Genomic DNA, 17,601 nt, shown 5'->3' with positions numbered 1-17,601 from the left:
GCTCCAATTTTTGCTTAAGTGTCTCTTCTGTTTTCCAAGAATTCTGCTTGGAAGCAAAGAGGCTTAGGGCATTTAGCAGCAAAATCTGAGGCAGGCATCTATTTCTCAGTTGTCACAGACAGTTCCTTCTAGTGGCAGTCATAAGGCATCACTTTTTCAAAGCATAACTGACCTTCAAAATTGCCTATGGGCACACCCACCCCTGTACCCCTGTCATCAACAGCATTTTTCTACGGTGAAAGTGATTTGAAAATGTGACCTCATTAACAGAGACCAGGCTAACCTGGCCAAGAAGACAGGCTGCCAAAGGTCAAGCCAAAAGGTTTACTTTTAAATAAAATTTTCATGGATATCTTTTATTGCTTTAACAAGTTAAGCTGTTAAAAGAGGGCAAGATTTGACCAAAAAGTGGAAAGGTGTGGAAAGTGGACTAGGAACTTGCCGGATGAGACTAATTCAAATGCAGAATGCAGTGGAGGCATTGGGAAGCCATCTGAAAAGTTAATGAACTTGGAAAGTGGTTTATGGGCAAAATAATTTTCAAGGTACTGTTGATTTAGAAAATGTAAAACTGGTACAATGTGCTTTAGAAAGCTGATAACTTGGAGAGCTTGGTCTGACTTTGACAGATGGTAGAATGGGTTCCCACTTGGAGAGTGGTTAATTCAGCTCTTTTGCTCAAGTTAGAGCCAATAACCCTAATGTCGTGAGGGATTATATGTGGTTACTCTTGTTTATCGGACCAAACGGGCATCTGAGATACAGTCAAACTGATCTCTAATCTCTGTTCTGCTACTGATTTGCAGAGTGACCTCGAGAATATCACTTCTCTGTAGGGGAAACAAAGAGGTGTTGATGATCTTTGCTCTAATAATAGTTCTTGGTGAAAACTCTTGGAAACTCATTCAAGATAATTAAAATAAACAGGAAAGTAGGTGATATTGAAATGATTCAGGGGCATTATATCTATATTAAATATAGCTAGGCCTCATGGGGCCTGGGAATGAAAATTAAGAAACTTATCAGAGACCAAGACAGACACCCTCTTTAATCTCTCTTTATGTCTGTCTGTCTCTCGCTCTCTCTTTCCGTGGTTTCTCCTTGTAAATCTTCTCTTAATGCTTCTATCTGAATATAAATTTTCCCCTTTTACCCAGTCCCAAACCCACTAGTTGTATGATTCCCTTTTACCCATTCTCAATCCCACATTATCTTAACTATGTGAGCACCAAATGTATGGTCACAGAATTAAGCTGCTTACAGTGACATCTGGATTTCAAATCTCTCAGCTCTTTCACCAGGGGAGGAAGAGAAAGGAATTATTATACTCACTGAATATTGCAGGATCCAAATGATATATGTTCAGTCAGTTTCTAACAGTGACGGCAGCTGAGTCAATAAATTATTGTCACCTGAGGCCAAGGGAAAGTAGTCAACAGAGTTTATGAAAATGGGGCACTTTGTATTTCCCTGAGTTTTGCATGTCAGGCTGTAGTATAGTTGTCCTTTATTAGTAAGCATCCTCCCAATTGATCAAGAGCTCACCTGGTGTAAGAAGCACAGTGAAAGAACAAGCCTATCTTAAGGAAGAATGTTTCATATAGAAAATACTTGGGAGTCAAGGACGACTCATATGAGGCTGTTATATAGATATATATTTAATATAATATGTGTGATTGTGGTTACAGATACATATTTGGTGCTTTATTTATCCAGAAGTATGAGTCACATAGTACATAAAGTATTGAATACAAAATTCTAAAGATAAACACAATTTTTCTTGAATTTAAAATATATGGGATAAATGCTTACAAATGGATTTATAAACCTTTCACTTCTACTTCATTCTCCTGGCTGTGTCTTCCGAAGATGAGTTGCTAGTTGCAACATTAAGAAAAATAGCTCCTTCAAATCCTGACACTATATGACATAAAAAGAACTTTTGGCAAATATTTATTCAGATTGCTTGTCTCCAGTGGCAAATTTCTCAGCATTTCTCTTTGTTTTGTCTATGCCTTAGCCTGTGCGTTTTTCTAGAAAGGAAGTTAAATGCTTTTAATGTATTAATTATTACATAATTGAAGTTAGACCCAAATACGTTAAATATTTCCTCTTGCAAAGGGAGAAGAGGAAGGGAGGAATAGGGGACAAGGTGGGGAGGAAAAAATACCTCAGGTGAGAGAACAAGTAACTTGCAAGAGGCTTATTAAACTGTATATAAATGTCAAATAGGCTGATTTGTAATTTCTCTACTAGAAAAATAATAAGATGTATTATTAAAACGTGAGTTGAGAATAATATTCCAAATGTTTGTTATTGTTGTTGTTGTTGCCATTGCCTATGACTCTCTGCTGTAAGTTTCCATTCAAAGCCAGGAGTCTTTTCTCAGTTGCAAGAGTTGATCTTTTTAGTTTTGGGATGTGTAAGTGATGCTGGGAAAGCCTTTCTTTAAATATTCATTGCTCTTGTTTGCCTCAGAACCTATTTGGTGAAAAGTGTGTTTAACACAAACAGTAGCTGTTAAATTGTTAACTAAAGAGCCTTGTGTGAAGCAAGTGTTCAATACATGCTTGTCTAATAGAATGAAGAGACTATAAACCAGAGAGGTTTAATAGCAATTGAGCCAGCATAAACCAAGATGCACCAAACTTTATGTCCAAAACCTACATAGAATTACCTACCCCTTGGGTTTCCATGCTTGGATGTTGGAAATTGCATTTTCTATTCTCTGCTTTCTGGCACATGCAAGCCAGATACGGACAGGAGACCCTCAATATTTATTCATTTTTCTAGTCAAGGCTTTCTAGGATGATAAAATAAAATTTTACATCTAGCTGCATTGCAAGTCAGGAAATACCTTCCTGCAAATATGGAAGATGACAAAACTCAGTTTCAACCAAGCTGAGCTGCTCTTAAATATTTCCTAGCAAAGGGATTACGTTCATAGGTCGGAGCACTTACTTTTTAACCACTTCCCTTCTCCCCTTTCTTCCCTTTCTTTTCATGACTATTCTCTCCTAAACTTGCTAAATTCCCAGGAAAAAGGGAAAATGGCCTGCTAGGGAGAAATGTTTCAATAATGAAAATCGTTTCTCTGAAATGTAACTAGCTTTTTCAACGATTCTCAAATTTGCTATTGGATAGGCAGTTTGGCAAAAACCTAGAAGGGAAGGCTTATTAGTTTATCAATTTATTTGTTAGTGACCCAGTTTTTATTGAAACTTTTGCATGTCTATTACTCTTTGGAAAATAATTAACAGCTCCATCCTATTGAAATGGCTTGTGTACAGAGCACACATCAACCAAATAAAATCCATGGCTTTGTAAAGGACAAAAATAAAAATAATAATAAAAATAATTTCTTTCACCAAGTTCTCCTTGGCACTGAATTCTACTTAAAGCATAATTCAAACAGTGGAGAATTAGAGTACATGGGGTATGGAGAGTAGGGCACAAAATGCTTCCATACGTTTGACTTTATTGATTTGAAAGCAAAGTTACTGAAATGCCTCAGTTAGTTCTGCATTTTAAAAAGTGTCTACCTGAAAGAAACAAAAAAATGTGTGTGTGTGTGCGTGTGTGTGTGTGTGTGTGTGTGTGGCAGGGAAGATGGAAGATTATTCACATGCTTGAAGGCTGTTCACACTGCTTTAACAAATAAACATGGAACATACCTCCTTAATTAACTGTAGAGTTAATAGTCTGTCTCTTTGTCCTGATGTAATTTAGATCTTAATCTAACCCCAACCCTAAACTATATCAAAACCAGGCAGAAAAACTGAAGGTACAGGCAACTACCTGGGCTAATCTTAGGTTTTTTTCTCAAGAGTGAGAACCATATTCTCCTATTTCATTGACCACAATTAGGTTCCACCTTTCTACATCCTCAATTCACTCCCAACAGTAGTTACATTTTCACAGGGGAGGAAAACTCCAGTACAACAGGTTTCTTGCATCAAGCTTCATGCTTTCCCAGACACTTACTCAAGGGAATGTGGAGAGGAGGAGGAGGGAGATGGAGTGATAAGCAGATGTTACACATGTTTTTCCTGGAAAGATTACCCCACTTTTTCTAATTTCCCAGAATTGAAAGAATGTATTTTATCCGTATTACCATGGAAATTACTGGTAACACAGGATTTTTTTTCCCTCTTTTCTAAGTTTCCAAAAACTTTCAAAAGTGTTCAAAGAAATTTTCTAGAACAATTTTAATATGTTTGATTTCTCATTTGGGGCTGGAATATTTGTATTCTTTTTAATTTTTTTACTTCATATATTAGAAGAAGGGTTTCTAATATGTGTAGGAATACAATTTTAAATGTAAGATTATATAGATGTAGATATAGATAGATAGATATATGCAGATATATAGATATAATGTCACAATATCACTATAAGGCATTCCTTCTTCCATTCTTTTTATATCTCCACAGAACTGCTCTCATGGGGCCCTTTCCTGCCCTGTAGGTAAAAGCCCTTCTTATTTTCCACCGAAAAGTCTACCCACTTTCATAGGGTGTCCAGTCAATTTGTGAGTACAGTCCGTTGGAGTCTTCCTAACATCAACCCTCTAGGTGAGATCTGTAATAGCTAGTTAACTATCTGAGAATTTTTAAACATTTGGATATTTCAAACAATGTGAATAAAATACTTGAATTTTAAATAATTAAATTGTTTCTTCAAATGTTTTAGCGTTTATGAAAAAATAATGCACCAAGATTTTGGATTTCTAACATTTCTAGCTGTATGAGAGAGTAAAGGGTTGGCACTTTATTAACTTGGGGGCAATGTAGACAGATGTTGAAGCTGGTGTTGGAAGTGCACCCTGGAAATTTTTAACTGAGTTCCTTGTCAGTCCTACACAATTGCATGTGATGAGAACTTCAGGATTGCAGCGTTGATCTGGCCTCGCTCTGGACTGCTTGATGAAGGAGTTTCTTTGAAGTGAGCAATACTGGCAAATATGAATGAATTCACACCACTAGCAATTGTTGGCAGAACACCCAGCCACTCTACCCATTTTCAGAATGTGAAATGGCATGTATTCAGCAGGGCACATTATTCTTGAAGTCACAAAAATAGGGAAAATCCAACAAGCACAGTCAGTGTTTACCTGAAGAATACAGTCACATAGTTGCTTCACTTTCAATATTCTTAAGAAATAACCAAATAAATGAGCTACAAATATGGGAAACTGAGAGTGTGTGAATGAAAGAGAGCAACAGAAGGAGGAAATACAAGACTAGACAATGTAATCTTCTACTTAACATTTCAGAATTTTATTAATCCTTTAAAAATCACCCTCTTTCTTTTGAGTTAATATCCTCATCTCGATTACCCTCATACATGGCTTAGTCTGATTCTGTTACTAAATTCTGTGAATCATTATTTAATCAAATCTACTAAAGATTAGAAAAAATTCTAGCAAGATTTATAATCATGAAATACAGAATTAAAAGTTTAAACCTACCAAAAGTCCTATGGCCTATTATTTAGCTGTGAATGAGGCATGTCAGGAGTATAAATCTGCACTTTTGACTGTAAGTAAAATTTACTAATGCAGGAAGCAAAATAGTGAGGGAATACTGGGGTTGCTAAAAGATTACTTTTTTTTTTTTTTTTTTTTTTGCAAAATGCAGTGTACCTTAAAAGTGTCTCACCTAGAAGGCCTCTACCTGTAGTCACATTAATTTTTCTAAAGACAATTTGGTGTTTTGAAGATAAATGTCATTAGTCTATGATGATAGCATCATAGGATAATTAGCCATTTTAGACTTGATCATATTTTCTCTTTTTGGCATATAGCCATCTTGATATTTAGGTGGGAGACTACTCCAATGGAGCAACAGTTTCATTTTACATGATTGGATTTAGAAATTTATGAATTTTAAACTCATAAGAATTTTAAATAATTTGAAAATGGAAACATTTGACCTACAATCTAGAAGCATAAATACATTTATAAAATACTTCATTGTTGATCTTAGGTCATTGATTTAAAACAGAATTTGGTAACCATGGGCAGGTGGAGGGGGCCAGTGAGGAAGGTGTAAAAGAGAAATCTATATGAATTGTGTTCAGATTGATTTTGTATAAACATAATATACTCATGGTTGTATCTCTTATTTATAATACACAACCAACATGAAGGTGGTCCAAGGGAAGGATCAATATTTTAAATAACATATTTGCTTAAAATATCATACAGTGGCTGCTTCATAAAAATCTTATAACCTTTTATTAACCAAGTTCAGAAATAATTAGAGGGGTGCTCTCCTTGGATCAGAACTGAAACAACTGAGATCAATCAAGCTCCTTTGAAATAGGTCTGTCCACACTTATATTCTTTTGTAGACCAATTTAGGTGGAAATCTATTACCTAAATCCACATTCATTGATATCATATTCTTGTCTTATATTTCTTTGCCTTAGGCAGGATTTTTCTGTGATTCTGATTGGGTCTGACTACAAGCTGAAGATATCTTAATTAATAACAGGGCAGGAAGAATTGAGTGGGGAAAGAAGGCCTTTGGACAGTAGATAAGTATCCAAAGCAATGTGAGCAAAAAGAGTAAGCAACATCTCCTGGGATTTTTCCCATGTGGGTATCACTGAGCAAAGCTGCTGTGGGAAGATATGTAGATTAATGGGAAATGCAGGGTTATTATGGAGGAAATAACTCACAGGATGGTTTCATAGCCTGGCTAAATTACTACTTGATTAACTCCTGATAAAACTCAGAGCGCACAAAGCGAGGCAGAGAATCCTTTTCCATCAGGGCATGGATTCTTTTCTGGGCCATGTCAAAGCTGCTCAGGGAAGGTTCCACCAGGTTCTTCATTGTGATGTCCTTAGTGAAGTGGTCAATATTCACCTGTGGGCCAGGAAACAGGGTCACTACATAAGCCTAAGTTATAGAATTTGATGAGGGGTGAAGAGGGAGGTAGAATTTCTCATCAATAAAACATAAGAGGGGAGGAAAGTCATTAAAAAGTGAGACATGTCACTTCTCACTTTATAGGTGATGGGATAAGGCAGCTGATGTTCCAACAGATGCATCCAACCGGTATTAGACACCACCAGGTGTCAGATCTCCCATAGAAGCTAACACACACATTACTTACTTAATCCTTGACAACAATCCTAAGAATGATTCTTTCCTTTTATAGAAAAAAATATGTATATGCATAAGGTTAAGTGGCTTCCCCAAGATCACAGAACTGATAAGTGTATTTGAATCTAGAGAATCAGAATTTGAATCCAGCTGTCCTGGTGCCTTTTTCTTTTTCTTTTCTTTTTTCTTTTTTTTTTTTTTTGTTGGATAGAGTCTAGTTCTGTCACTCAGGCTGGAGTGCAGTGGCGCCATTTGGTTCACTGCAACCTCTGCCTTCCGGGTTCAGGTGATTCTTCTGCCCGAGCCTCCCGAGTAGCTGGGTTACAGGCATGTGCCACCACGCCAGGCTAATTTTTGTATTTTTGATAGAGATGGGGTTTTGCCATGTTGGTGAGGCTGGTCTCGAACTCCTGACCTCAGGTGATCTGCCTGCCTCGGCCTCCCAAAGTGTTGGGATTACAGGTGTGAGCCACTTCGTCTGGCCCTGGTGCCTAATTTTAAAATTCTAACACAACATTTGGTTTCACATCTATTGGAGGAATTGAACAGAGAGAAGTAAATTCTGTCTGGGGATCCAGGACCTTTTGCATGGCTCCAGAAGAACAAGAAAACTTGCTCTTTCCAAAAACAAACCAGGAAACAGTCATTCTGACAGAATAATAATGAAAACAGCTAACAGCAATTAACATTTATTGAGTGCTCAGTCGGTGCCAGGAACTTTGCAAAGATGAACTCATTTAATCTTACAACTCTATGAGGTATAATAGATGCTGTCGTCTACATTTTACAGTTGAGGAAACAGATGCACAGAAATGTTACATGGTTTACTCAAGGTTCATTAATGGTAGAGAGAAGAATCAGAAATCCAGTGATGTGGCTCCAGAGCCCAGCCTTTTAACCAGTAGACTCCAGCACTGGGATGCACTATGGCTTACATGTCCTGAGTGCAGGGCCACTACATTGCAACCATACTAGGGACTATGTGAATGGTTCCTCTGGAGGTGTACAAGGTACAGCCTGTTTGAACTTGGCTGACTATGAGTTTAAAGGAATCTTTATACTCCATGTTGTACAATTTAATGGTTTTTAAGGATTTTGAGTGTAAACAAGACAGAAATAGAATCCAAATCAGCCTATGGTTGTGAATTGAAACATTGATAAAGGTTTTGGGTCTCTCCTGGGCTGTTAGAGGTTCTTGGTACTGAATAGAGCTCTTTGGGCTCAGAGAATTATGAAGCAGCTATTAGTTAGAGTTGGAGACAAAATGCATGATTCCCTGGGGAGCCAGGTCAGAACAGACATCAGGACTGAGCTGTGCTTCAAAGTCTAGGATGAAGGGCGTTGAGCTACATTAAGATTTTCCAGAGGTGAAAGGAGTCAATGTACTTTATGCAGGCCTGGTGGAAGACCAGATTGTCAGAATTCGGATCAGTGTCAGAGTTGATGAAGTCCAATGTCTGCCTTTAAATGTGAAGACCTCAAAGAGGTCAGATTACATGCCCACAAACAGCTAGTGCGGATTAGAGGTGAGACTATAACATAGATTTCTCCGTTCTCAGTCTATTATTCTTCCCACCACACTGAAAGCAATGCTTCTTCTTTCTCTTATATTAAATATATATCTGTACAGAGCTCAGTAGACAGGCTTATTCCAAATGATTGAGTTTCTAAAAATTATAAAAGTAGCTCCTAATCTTATTTTTTAAAGGACTCATGTATTTAAAACCCTCTAGACATAGTATCCACCAGCAAATAGCAGCTATTTCTCTTAGTATTTTTATGTGCTTAAGCCTTCTTTAATGAGTCATTCTGATACATATTTATCTGTTTAGTTATCCAGAAAAAATATTATTTCATTAATTTCAAATATGGTCAAATGACAATTTGCAATGTATAAATTATCTACTTATTGACCTCCACATGGCCATTTCTCTTGTTTAAATTTAGTTCCAATTCTTACCATTGTATCTCTCAGTCAGTTTCTTGTATTAAAGAGTTGAGGTGAGTATTCAGAGCAACAAAATTCAGATTACTATTTGCCTGGGTAATCTAGGTCTTATATAGGTCAATTTCATCAAAATTAAATAGTAAATATTTATGTCAAAATACAAAATTTGGAGAATTTTTTAAGTAATAAAAGCTATGACTTAACATACTTCAGGTGCACATACATATATATACAAGATGGTTACAGTTGAAAGAACTGAGGATTAGAGAGCTTTAGCTAGAGACTTGCCCAAAGTCCCACATCTAAGAATGTCTGAAGTTGGATATTTTCATGCTTTCATCTCAAAAATATTTCTTGAAAGTTTTTATGTGCTAGGAGTAGGATTCACATTCTCTCTAATGCCCAGCTCAGGATCATTATTCTACATAATCCTGGGATGACCGTATTTGGGTCTAATGTATACTATTGTACTCTTGCATAAGCATAGATCATTTAGAATGAAGGGCAAGGCTATTTGAATTACAGTCTTGCAACTAGTGACCACAGTTTATTTGTCCCTGTAACTCAGCTAGCCATGGTATTATTTATTTTAAAATTATATTTTAGGTTAATGTCTCATATTTTCATAATAACCAATAATGTTTTCCCAGAGCTCAGAGTAACTAACAATTATCTGAGTGGGTTTCTACCATTTGTAGGTATTTCAGCAAATCCTAGAATTCTGTGAAGAGGAAGTCAAGTTGATAGGAAGGTAAGTTGGAGAATCCTTTGAAATGGGGAAATACATGTCCAATTTAATGTTAAATTAATCTTCTTGTCAATATATACAGAGAAATAACATGCTGACAGAAGAAAGGATGGCCCAGCACAAATGGTAACAGAAGTAGGGTAGAGCTAACATATGTGCTTAGGGTGGAGGTTGAGGAGAAGAAGGGGTGATCTGGAGAGAATTTCAAGATTAATATCCACATCAAACCTAAATCTAGTTTCTTTCTAGCACCTTTTCATTTTCATGGCTTTGACCCACAGTACTGTACATTGGCATACTCCTAACCTCCAACCCTGTGTCATGGAGGAAGCACATCTACTAGTATCAAGGTACATAATTTGTCCAACCACTCAAACACATTTAGGGCAACTCATAACTGAAGAAATACACGTCTAATGGTGGAACTCCAGGAGTCTAGAGTATCTGTGGTAGAGAAGGGATATTTGGGAGTTTTTCTCTCTCAAACATCTTAAGTAGATTGCTGCCTACTCAACAAGGCTTGCCCAGATCACCTCCATGCTTGATTCCAAACCTTGATGAAATATTTAATTTCCAGACTGGATTAAAAGAAACAAGTGAAATTAGAGTAACCTGACCAAACCATGATGAACAGGACTTGCTGTGGCCATCCTGAATTCCACAATAGGCTTTCAATGTGGTTTTATAAATAACAAAGAAAAAAGCAGATCAACTTCCCCAAAGTTTCTTTGAAATCAACAAAAATCTGGGCTTTAGTAGTCAATCAGTGGTTTATTGGCTTTCAACATCTCTAGCATGTTTTCTTGTAATATTTTGATTTTCATGAGTAAATATACCATTGTCGCAAGTACAGTGTGAATGGAAAAGTCCAAGTGGGGAAATAAAGGATAAAGAAGAGTAGAGAGGGCAAAAAAAGAGAGGTGTTTAAAGGAAAGAATAGAAATGGGAACGGAAAGAGAAACAAAGAAAAGTTGTAGAAATACTCATTAGGCATTAATGAGTTCAGACACTGAGAAACTGGTTGATATAGTTTGGCTCTGTGTCCCCACCCAAATCTCACCTTAAATCATAATAATTCCCACATGTCAAGGGCAGGACCAGGTGGCAATAATTGAATCATGGGGGTAGTTTCCCTTATACTGTTCTGGTGATAGTGAGTGAGTTCTCACGAAATCTGATGGTTTTATAAGGGGCCTCCCCCTTCACTCCACTCTTATTCCCTCTCCTGCCACCCTGTGAAGAGGTGCCTTCTGTCTGGATTGTAAGTTTCCTGAGGCCTCCCCATCCATGTGGAACTGTGAGTCAATTAAACCTCTTTCCTTTATAAATCACCAAGTCTTGGGTATTTCTTCATAGCAGTGAGAGAAAGGAAAAATACACTGGTTGAACATCACTTATCTGGAATGCTTGGGACAAGAAATGTTTCAGATCTTGAATTTTTTGAGATTTTGAAATATTTGCATATACATAATGAGAAAAGATATCTTAATATAAGACCCAAGTCTAAACACAAAGTTCATTTATGTGTCATATATACCTATACATATAACATGAAGGTAATTTTATGTAATATTTTTAATAATTTTGGGCATGAAAAAAGTTTTGGCCGTATTTTGACTGAGACCTATCACAAGAGGTCAGTGGAATTTTCCACTTGTGGCATCATGGTGCTGAAAAAGTTTCAGACTTTGAGGCATTCTGGATTTTGAATTTTCAGATCAGAGATGTTCAACCTGTATAAGTTTTTATGCCCATTATTTAATTTAATCCTCACAACATCTCCATAAAGTAGTCTCCATTATTCTTATTTTCACAAAGGAAGAAATGAGGTTCACAGAGACTCAACAGTTCATGCAAGATTTCACATTGGTATGATCTCCACTGGAGGTTAGTGGAGGTGAGACCCATAAAACTAGAAAGCGGTCTGAACAGGATTCATGTTCATATATACTAGACCATGTTGCTCTGCCTTTGTACTCAGTAGGTGCTTAATAAGGTGGTGGACTCACAAATAGGAATAGCCTTTGGCTCCCAACGGGAGGTCTGTGTCTCAGATGTAAATCCTTCCTGAGAGCTAATGAGCTGCCCTTAACTGACCCACCTACCCACAGACCAACCTCTTTAGGAGCCTCCGTTTGAATGAATTCTTCATAAATTTGCTTTGCCTTCTCAGCCATCTTGGCAGGGGACTTGATCTTCTTGTAATCCTCACAGGCAATCCAGAACTCAAGGTTTTCCTCACTGAATTCAGACTTCAGGAAACTTTTGAAACTGGCAAGTCCATCTGGAAAGAAAAAACAGTCAGTTGGAGAAATTTATTAATTTACTTAACAAATGGCATACCCTTCTATATAGCCTAGTCTTACTTAGTACATAGCCTAGTCTTACTTACTTAATGTTTCTTGTCATTTACATAAGAATCTTACAAATGTTAACTCATTTAATCTTCCTTAAAAACCTAAGCGGCAGGTGCTATCAATATCCCATTCTATAAATGAGGTCAGAAAGATCAAATGACTTTCCCATAAATAACCAGCTGGTAAGTGGCAGAGCCAGAATTCAAACCCAGGGAAGTCTGACTCAAGAGTTCATGCATTTATCCATTATTCTAAGCTACTTCTCAAGAGGTGCATGATTCAGCGTCTTGGAAAAGCAACTGTCCAATAATGACTGCCTGCTTTCTACTGCACTTGGACTGGGAGAAAAAGACAAGGCCAACACAAATGTTGTGTCCATGAGAGAAAGGGAAAGGGCTTAGCAATACTATTCTATGCACAAAGTTTTAGCTCATTCATGTCTAGCTTCCTTTACTCCTTCATTCAAATGCAGAAGGAATGAGACAGAGATGGAAGATAGACAGCAGAGAACACAGAGCTCAAGCCCTCATCATGCAGAGCCATATAGAACTCTAGAACTAGAAAGAGAGATTTACCACATTGTCTTTCCAAACAATCAAATGCAATGTCTATTTAAGTGACAAACGTTTACCTATTTACGTATCAAGGAACACTATTAACACTAATGCCATTCTGGACACTTAAACTACCAAGGAGAAAATAGTACATTTAAAACTTGGCTTGTCTATACAAGTAATGTTAATGTTAAGTATCACTATGAACTACTCACAATTCTTTATTTTCTCTTTGTACAGATGATTTTTGTTTAACTATTATGTTCCAAGCACTATGATAAGTCACCACGATAAGTAAAATAGACATGGTTCCTGTCCTAATGCAGCTTATAGATTCTGGAAACAGTAGAAAGAAAATGAAGAAACATTTACACGATGAAAGGAAAACTGTATGAAAGGTAGTAACAGAGTCATAGGAGAGTCCTGACTTCATTTTAAGCTAAGGGAAGGCAAGGAGGTAACATTCAATTTGAGACCCAAAGGATGAGAGGGAAAGGGCCAGATGAAGTTACCCCATGTAGCGTACTTACCATGTCCATCAATTATACATCAGGTTTCTTTAACATGTTAAATGCAATATGATTATAGCTATTATGATTCTGTTTCCAGTGTACAATTGCTCATGTAGGATAGACTTTAGTTTATAATTTAAAAATTATATCTCTATATAACATATAGATATTTTAGTCTATATAGATATAGATATAGCCTATTATATATAGATATAGTTTTTAATTGTAAACTAAAACTATAAAACTAAAATTACAAAACTATGTATATGTAAGGATTCTTGGGCCTGATCCAATATTTTCCTTCTCCTTAATGCTGAATATATATATGTATTATTCAGCATATATTACACACACACACACACACATATATATATATATATAAACCAAAATTCTAAACAATGTATAGCTATAGGGAGAGAATTCATGTTCATTTATTATCTAAGAGGAGTAAAGATTTCAAACAGGAGGAGAGAGAAAAACTCTAATTTTCCAGAAGCTGTGTCAAAATCACAGACCTACCCTCAGTAACATGTTTCGAATGTCACTTTGCCCCCCAGGGCAGAAGGAAGGATTATTGTCACCAGTACTTTAGGGTCTGGTTTTCTCTAATTTGCCCCCACCTGGAAACACTTCTGCAATACATTAGTTCTGCTTAGGGATCATATTTACGTTCTGAATTCATTTCCTTTGGCCTAATTTTCATTTATTCTTTTTTCCTATTCTTTTTATAGGCTCTAAAGTTTTATTTATTAGTCATTGCCAATATATTGATTTCACACAAGCATAAAATGTATGCAATGATAAAAACAAAGGCACTATATATAGTTATCCATTTTCAATTTACCTCCTGTATATTTTTACTGTTCTCATACCCTTCACAGTACCCTGAAACTATACCCAATTTTAAAGAAAAAGAATGGCTAGGATGATCATTAACTTGTATTAGGGTCACCAACAATTTCAGGATCCAAAAAAGACACTTAGTAATTTGATCCCTTCTTCCTGTACTTACCCTAAATACATTTTCAATTGATTAACAATAAAAATATATCTAGGAGCAATGGTAGGTGTAATAAACAATTTTCAACACTTGTGAAAAGAAGGGAAAAGGAAAACAAAGAAAAAAAAACAATTTTTTCTAGAAACTTGGCCAGAAGAATTACTTTAAAACCATTTGATAACCTGTAACTGGATAAAATCAGGTGTATTTTCTCTCTCTTCTAATATTTCCTACTATATTTCCAGCACTATTTGTCTTAACTTAGTGACACGAGAGTTAACATAAGTGCTAAAAGAAAAATATAGGACTTATTTCTCTCTCTATCATGGTTAAAACGTCCATTGTTTCTTAAACAAAAGGTGTCGGATAGTCTCTGTCAAAATGAAAACATTCTCAGGCATGTTTTAGCTTCCAGGAAATGAAGTCTTATGAGCTCCCACAAAATAAGGTCTAAGACGGCTGGAGGCAAAAATAATTCCACAGAATAAGTCTGTGACAAATTTATTCTAATTAGCCCTATATCCCCACAACCTATCTCTGAATCACCCATTCTGCGTCTTTGGAAAGCATAGGGACAAAAATCTCAGTCCTCCCAAACATTCTTATTCGTGACCCGGGGATATATGCTGGGATTTCACAGAAATGTTCACATTTACTGACTTTCCAGGGAATAAGCTTGGAAAATAACTTTCCTGTGCAGCAAGTCCATTTCCTGGATACTAATTTTGTAACTTTCATTGAATTCCACAATATTCTTTTAACCTTTTTGTTCATGTATAACTCATAAAATAGCTTTATATTGTATTCGTCTGCGAGATGTGTAAAGCTATTCCTTCTCTAAATCTGTGCACCTGGCTTTTGGGCACTCTCTAGAGGGTCCCTCTAAAGCTACCCCTGAGACCCCTTCTCCTCTTTAGCCTCTGGTTGTCTGTCAGCTCCTTCCTCAGCCACTATCTCTGTTTAGTTCCCATCACCCCTGCGGACATCCTATTGGGTCAGAGTCAAACACAATCCAGGCCAAATGTCTCTATTCTGCAAAGAACACACATTTCTTCTTTGCCCTACAACCATTCCTCTACCCACTCCAGTAGAGCCTCAGCACACCTCCCTGACAAATCACCACGTTCTTCCCTGCTGACCCTGCACAGAGCCTCAGAGTACCTCTCAACCCACCTCTCCAGGCATCCACTATCTAGAAAGCCAATGAAACCCACCTGATTATCTGGTCTTATGGAAACACTCCAGGTTGTAATCTACATTACAATTGCAGAGTTCGCCCTAATGAATGGTGTCACTTTTGACATCCATGTAAACTAGCAGCCAGCCCTACCTAAGAACAAGATGAAAACACCTATAAAATCACTTTGAAAATTAAAGGAGCATTAGACAAATCCAAGTCAGTTTGCTACAAAGGAAAAACATATTAAAAACTAGATTAGTGCAAATCTCTTCAACCAGAGGGGATAAAAATGAACTCATTGATAGTTGATAAGCACCATTTCTAGCTTATTGGTTAAAAATTATATTACTGCAATAACTTGAGCAAGTCATCAAATCTCTCTGAGACTGTTGCGTCATCTTGTTAAATGGAGATACTAATGGAACCTATCTGATGGGGTTGTGGTAAGAAATAAATAATTCATGTAAAATTCTTACATGGTACCTGACATAATTATCATTACGTAGCTCAATACATGTTGGTGTTCATTATTGTTATTCATTACAAATTTAAAATTAATCTTTTAATTAATTCAAAGCCCAACTCCAATGTTGCCTCATCTGTGAGGTAGCCTTTACTTACTACCATTGACTTGCTCTTGAAGATTTTTATTATTATGAGAGAAGCAGTCACTTTCTGTTCTTTTGTTGGGATTATTTGCTTCTATGTCTTTTCCATGAGGCTGTTAATTCTTTGAGTAAGTTTCACCTGTTTGCCTCTCTTTTGCATCCCACCTCCTAGTCTAAATCTGTTCACCTAACATTTAATAGAGGTTCCCGCAGAAATAAGACACATTCAGGGAAGCATTTCCTTCCAAGTGACAGAATCAAAGAACACTAACTTTAAAAAAATTAATTATAGATTTTGCTGCTGTTATAGCATTTTATTTCATGGACAAGTTACCTAATTCCCCTTAATCTCAATTTCATTTTCTGAAAACTAGGGATTGTGATGGCACTCAAGTCCTAAAATTATTGCAATCATTAAATTAACATATGCAAAGTGCTTAGAACAGTGCTTGGCACATGATGAATAATAAGTGTTAGCTATTGCTTTAATTATTATAATAATTATTTTCAAGGAAATTATGGTTGCCTGTGAGGAAGATGATAACAAAAATGAGCCAGAAAAGAGAAGCAAGAAAACCAAAGAAAAAGAAGCAAAAGGGGAGTGCAAAGATAGAAACAAAAAGATGTGTCTGGATTCAGGCTCCTTCATTTCCCATGGACAAATCTAAATCTCAACGGTGTCTCAAGGAGATGCTTTGGCCTTCTGGAACTCCTAGGGAAGGGAGATCCACATAAAAACTTTGCTGCTTCTGGCTTGTTTCATTCTTCTCTGCTCTTAAAAATGGTTGCGTGGGGAACTATTAAATGTCACTCTTATTTAAACTCCCATGTGAAATCTATTTTTGTGTTTGAAGAACAACACACTGTTTATACGCCCAACGTGCCTATGAAATGAAAACAGATGGTGCCACCTAAAGAATTGAAGGCAAAACAGCTAGGAAGTTGATGTACTTTCAGAACACAATCACATATACTGGATGATTAAAAATTACTTTAAAAATGAAGGAAAATGAGAAGAACCTTGTTAGAAGAGATTGAGTAGCAACTTAACTGTCTTATATTTTTTAGAAGCTTGGTACCAATTAACTTCATTTCCACTCAATAAAAATTAAAGATATGAATGTAAGGAATTCTTGGGGAACTATTTAACACATCAACTGTGAAAGTCAATATCCTACATTAACATAACAATGCCAAATTTCTCTTATAAATTGACAAAGATGCTACTCCTTAAGGTTAAATGGTTTAAATTTATCACATCAAACATGCAAAAAGAGATTGTGAAGTGGTTTGTCTTGATTTGTTTTTATAGCAACAGGGCCTCTCTCTGTGGCCCAGGCTAGAGAGCAGTGGTACTATCCTGGGCTCAAGCCATCCTCCTGCCTCATACCTGGCTAATTTTCTTTCTTTCTTTTTTTCTTTTTTTGGAGATGGGGTCTTTTTATGTTGCCCAGACTGGTCTTGAACTCCTGGCCTCAAATGATCCTCCTGCTGCAGCCTTCCAAAGTGCTGGGATTACAGGTATGAGCCACTGCACTTGGCCCCAGTTGTGAAGTTTTAGAGGTATATATGTCCCAAAT

The 17,601-nt window shown here is 36.6% G+C and overlaps 1 protein-coding gene and 1 long non-coding RNA gene across 8 annotated transcripts in view; one reads left to right on the top strand and one right to left on the bottom strand.

Annotated features, from left to right (window-relative positions):
- LOC112130449 (uncharacterized) overlaps positions 1–17,601 on the top strand; it is a 35,731-nt gene that overhangs the window by 9,334 nt on the left and 8,796 nt on the right. For 3 of the 7 annotated variants that reach the window (XR_010141288.1, XR_010141292.1, XR_010141283.1), the window contains exons 3-6: positions 6,433–6,601; positions 8,510–8,640; positions 9,761–9,813; positions 17,452–17,542. This is a non-coding gene — a long non-coding RNA (uncharacterized LOC112130449). Of the gene's footprint in view, positions 1–4,433; positions 4,575–6,432; positions 6,602–8,509; positions 8,641–9,760; positions 9,814–16,533; positions 16,809–17,451; positions 17,543–17,601 lie in introns of those variants that run through there. The other 4 variants (XR_010141286.1, XR_010141284.1, XR_010141282.1 and 1 more) reach the window with 4 other exon arrangements.
- Positions 5,629–17,601, bottom strand: part of RGS5 (regulator of G protein signaling 5) — a 56,848-nt gene continuing 44,875 nt past the window's right edge. The window contains exons 4-5 of the mRNA XM_002809862.6: positions 11,928–12,094; positions 5,629–6,874 (exon numbers count right to left, since the gene is read on the bottom strand). Of these exons, the coding sequence (XP_002809908.1) occupies positions 6,713–6,874; positions 11,928–12,094 (329 nt within the window). The 3' untranslated portion in view covers positions 5,629–6,712. The remainder of the gene's footprint in view (positions 6,875–11,927; positions 12,095–17,601) is intronic.

Source organism: Pongo abelii, chromosome 1 (genome assembly GCF_028885655.2).
Source record: "Pongo abelii isolate AG06213 chromosome 1, NHGRI_mPonAbe1-v2.0_pri, whole genome shotgun sequence".
Lineage (NCBI taxonomy): Eukaryota > Metazoa > Chordata > Mammalia > Primates > Hominidae > Pongo > Pongo abelii.
This window is presented reverse-complemented; position numbering and strand designations above follow the sequence as displayed.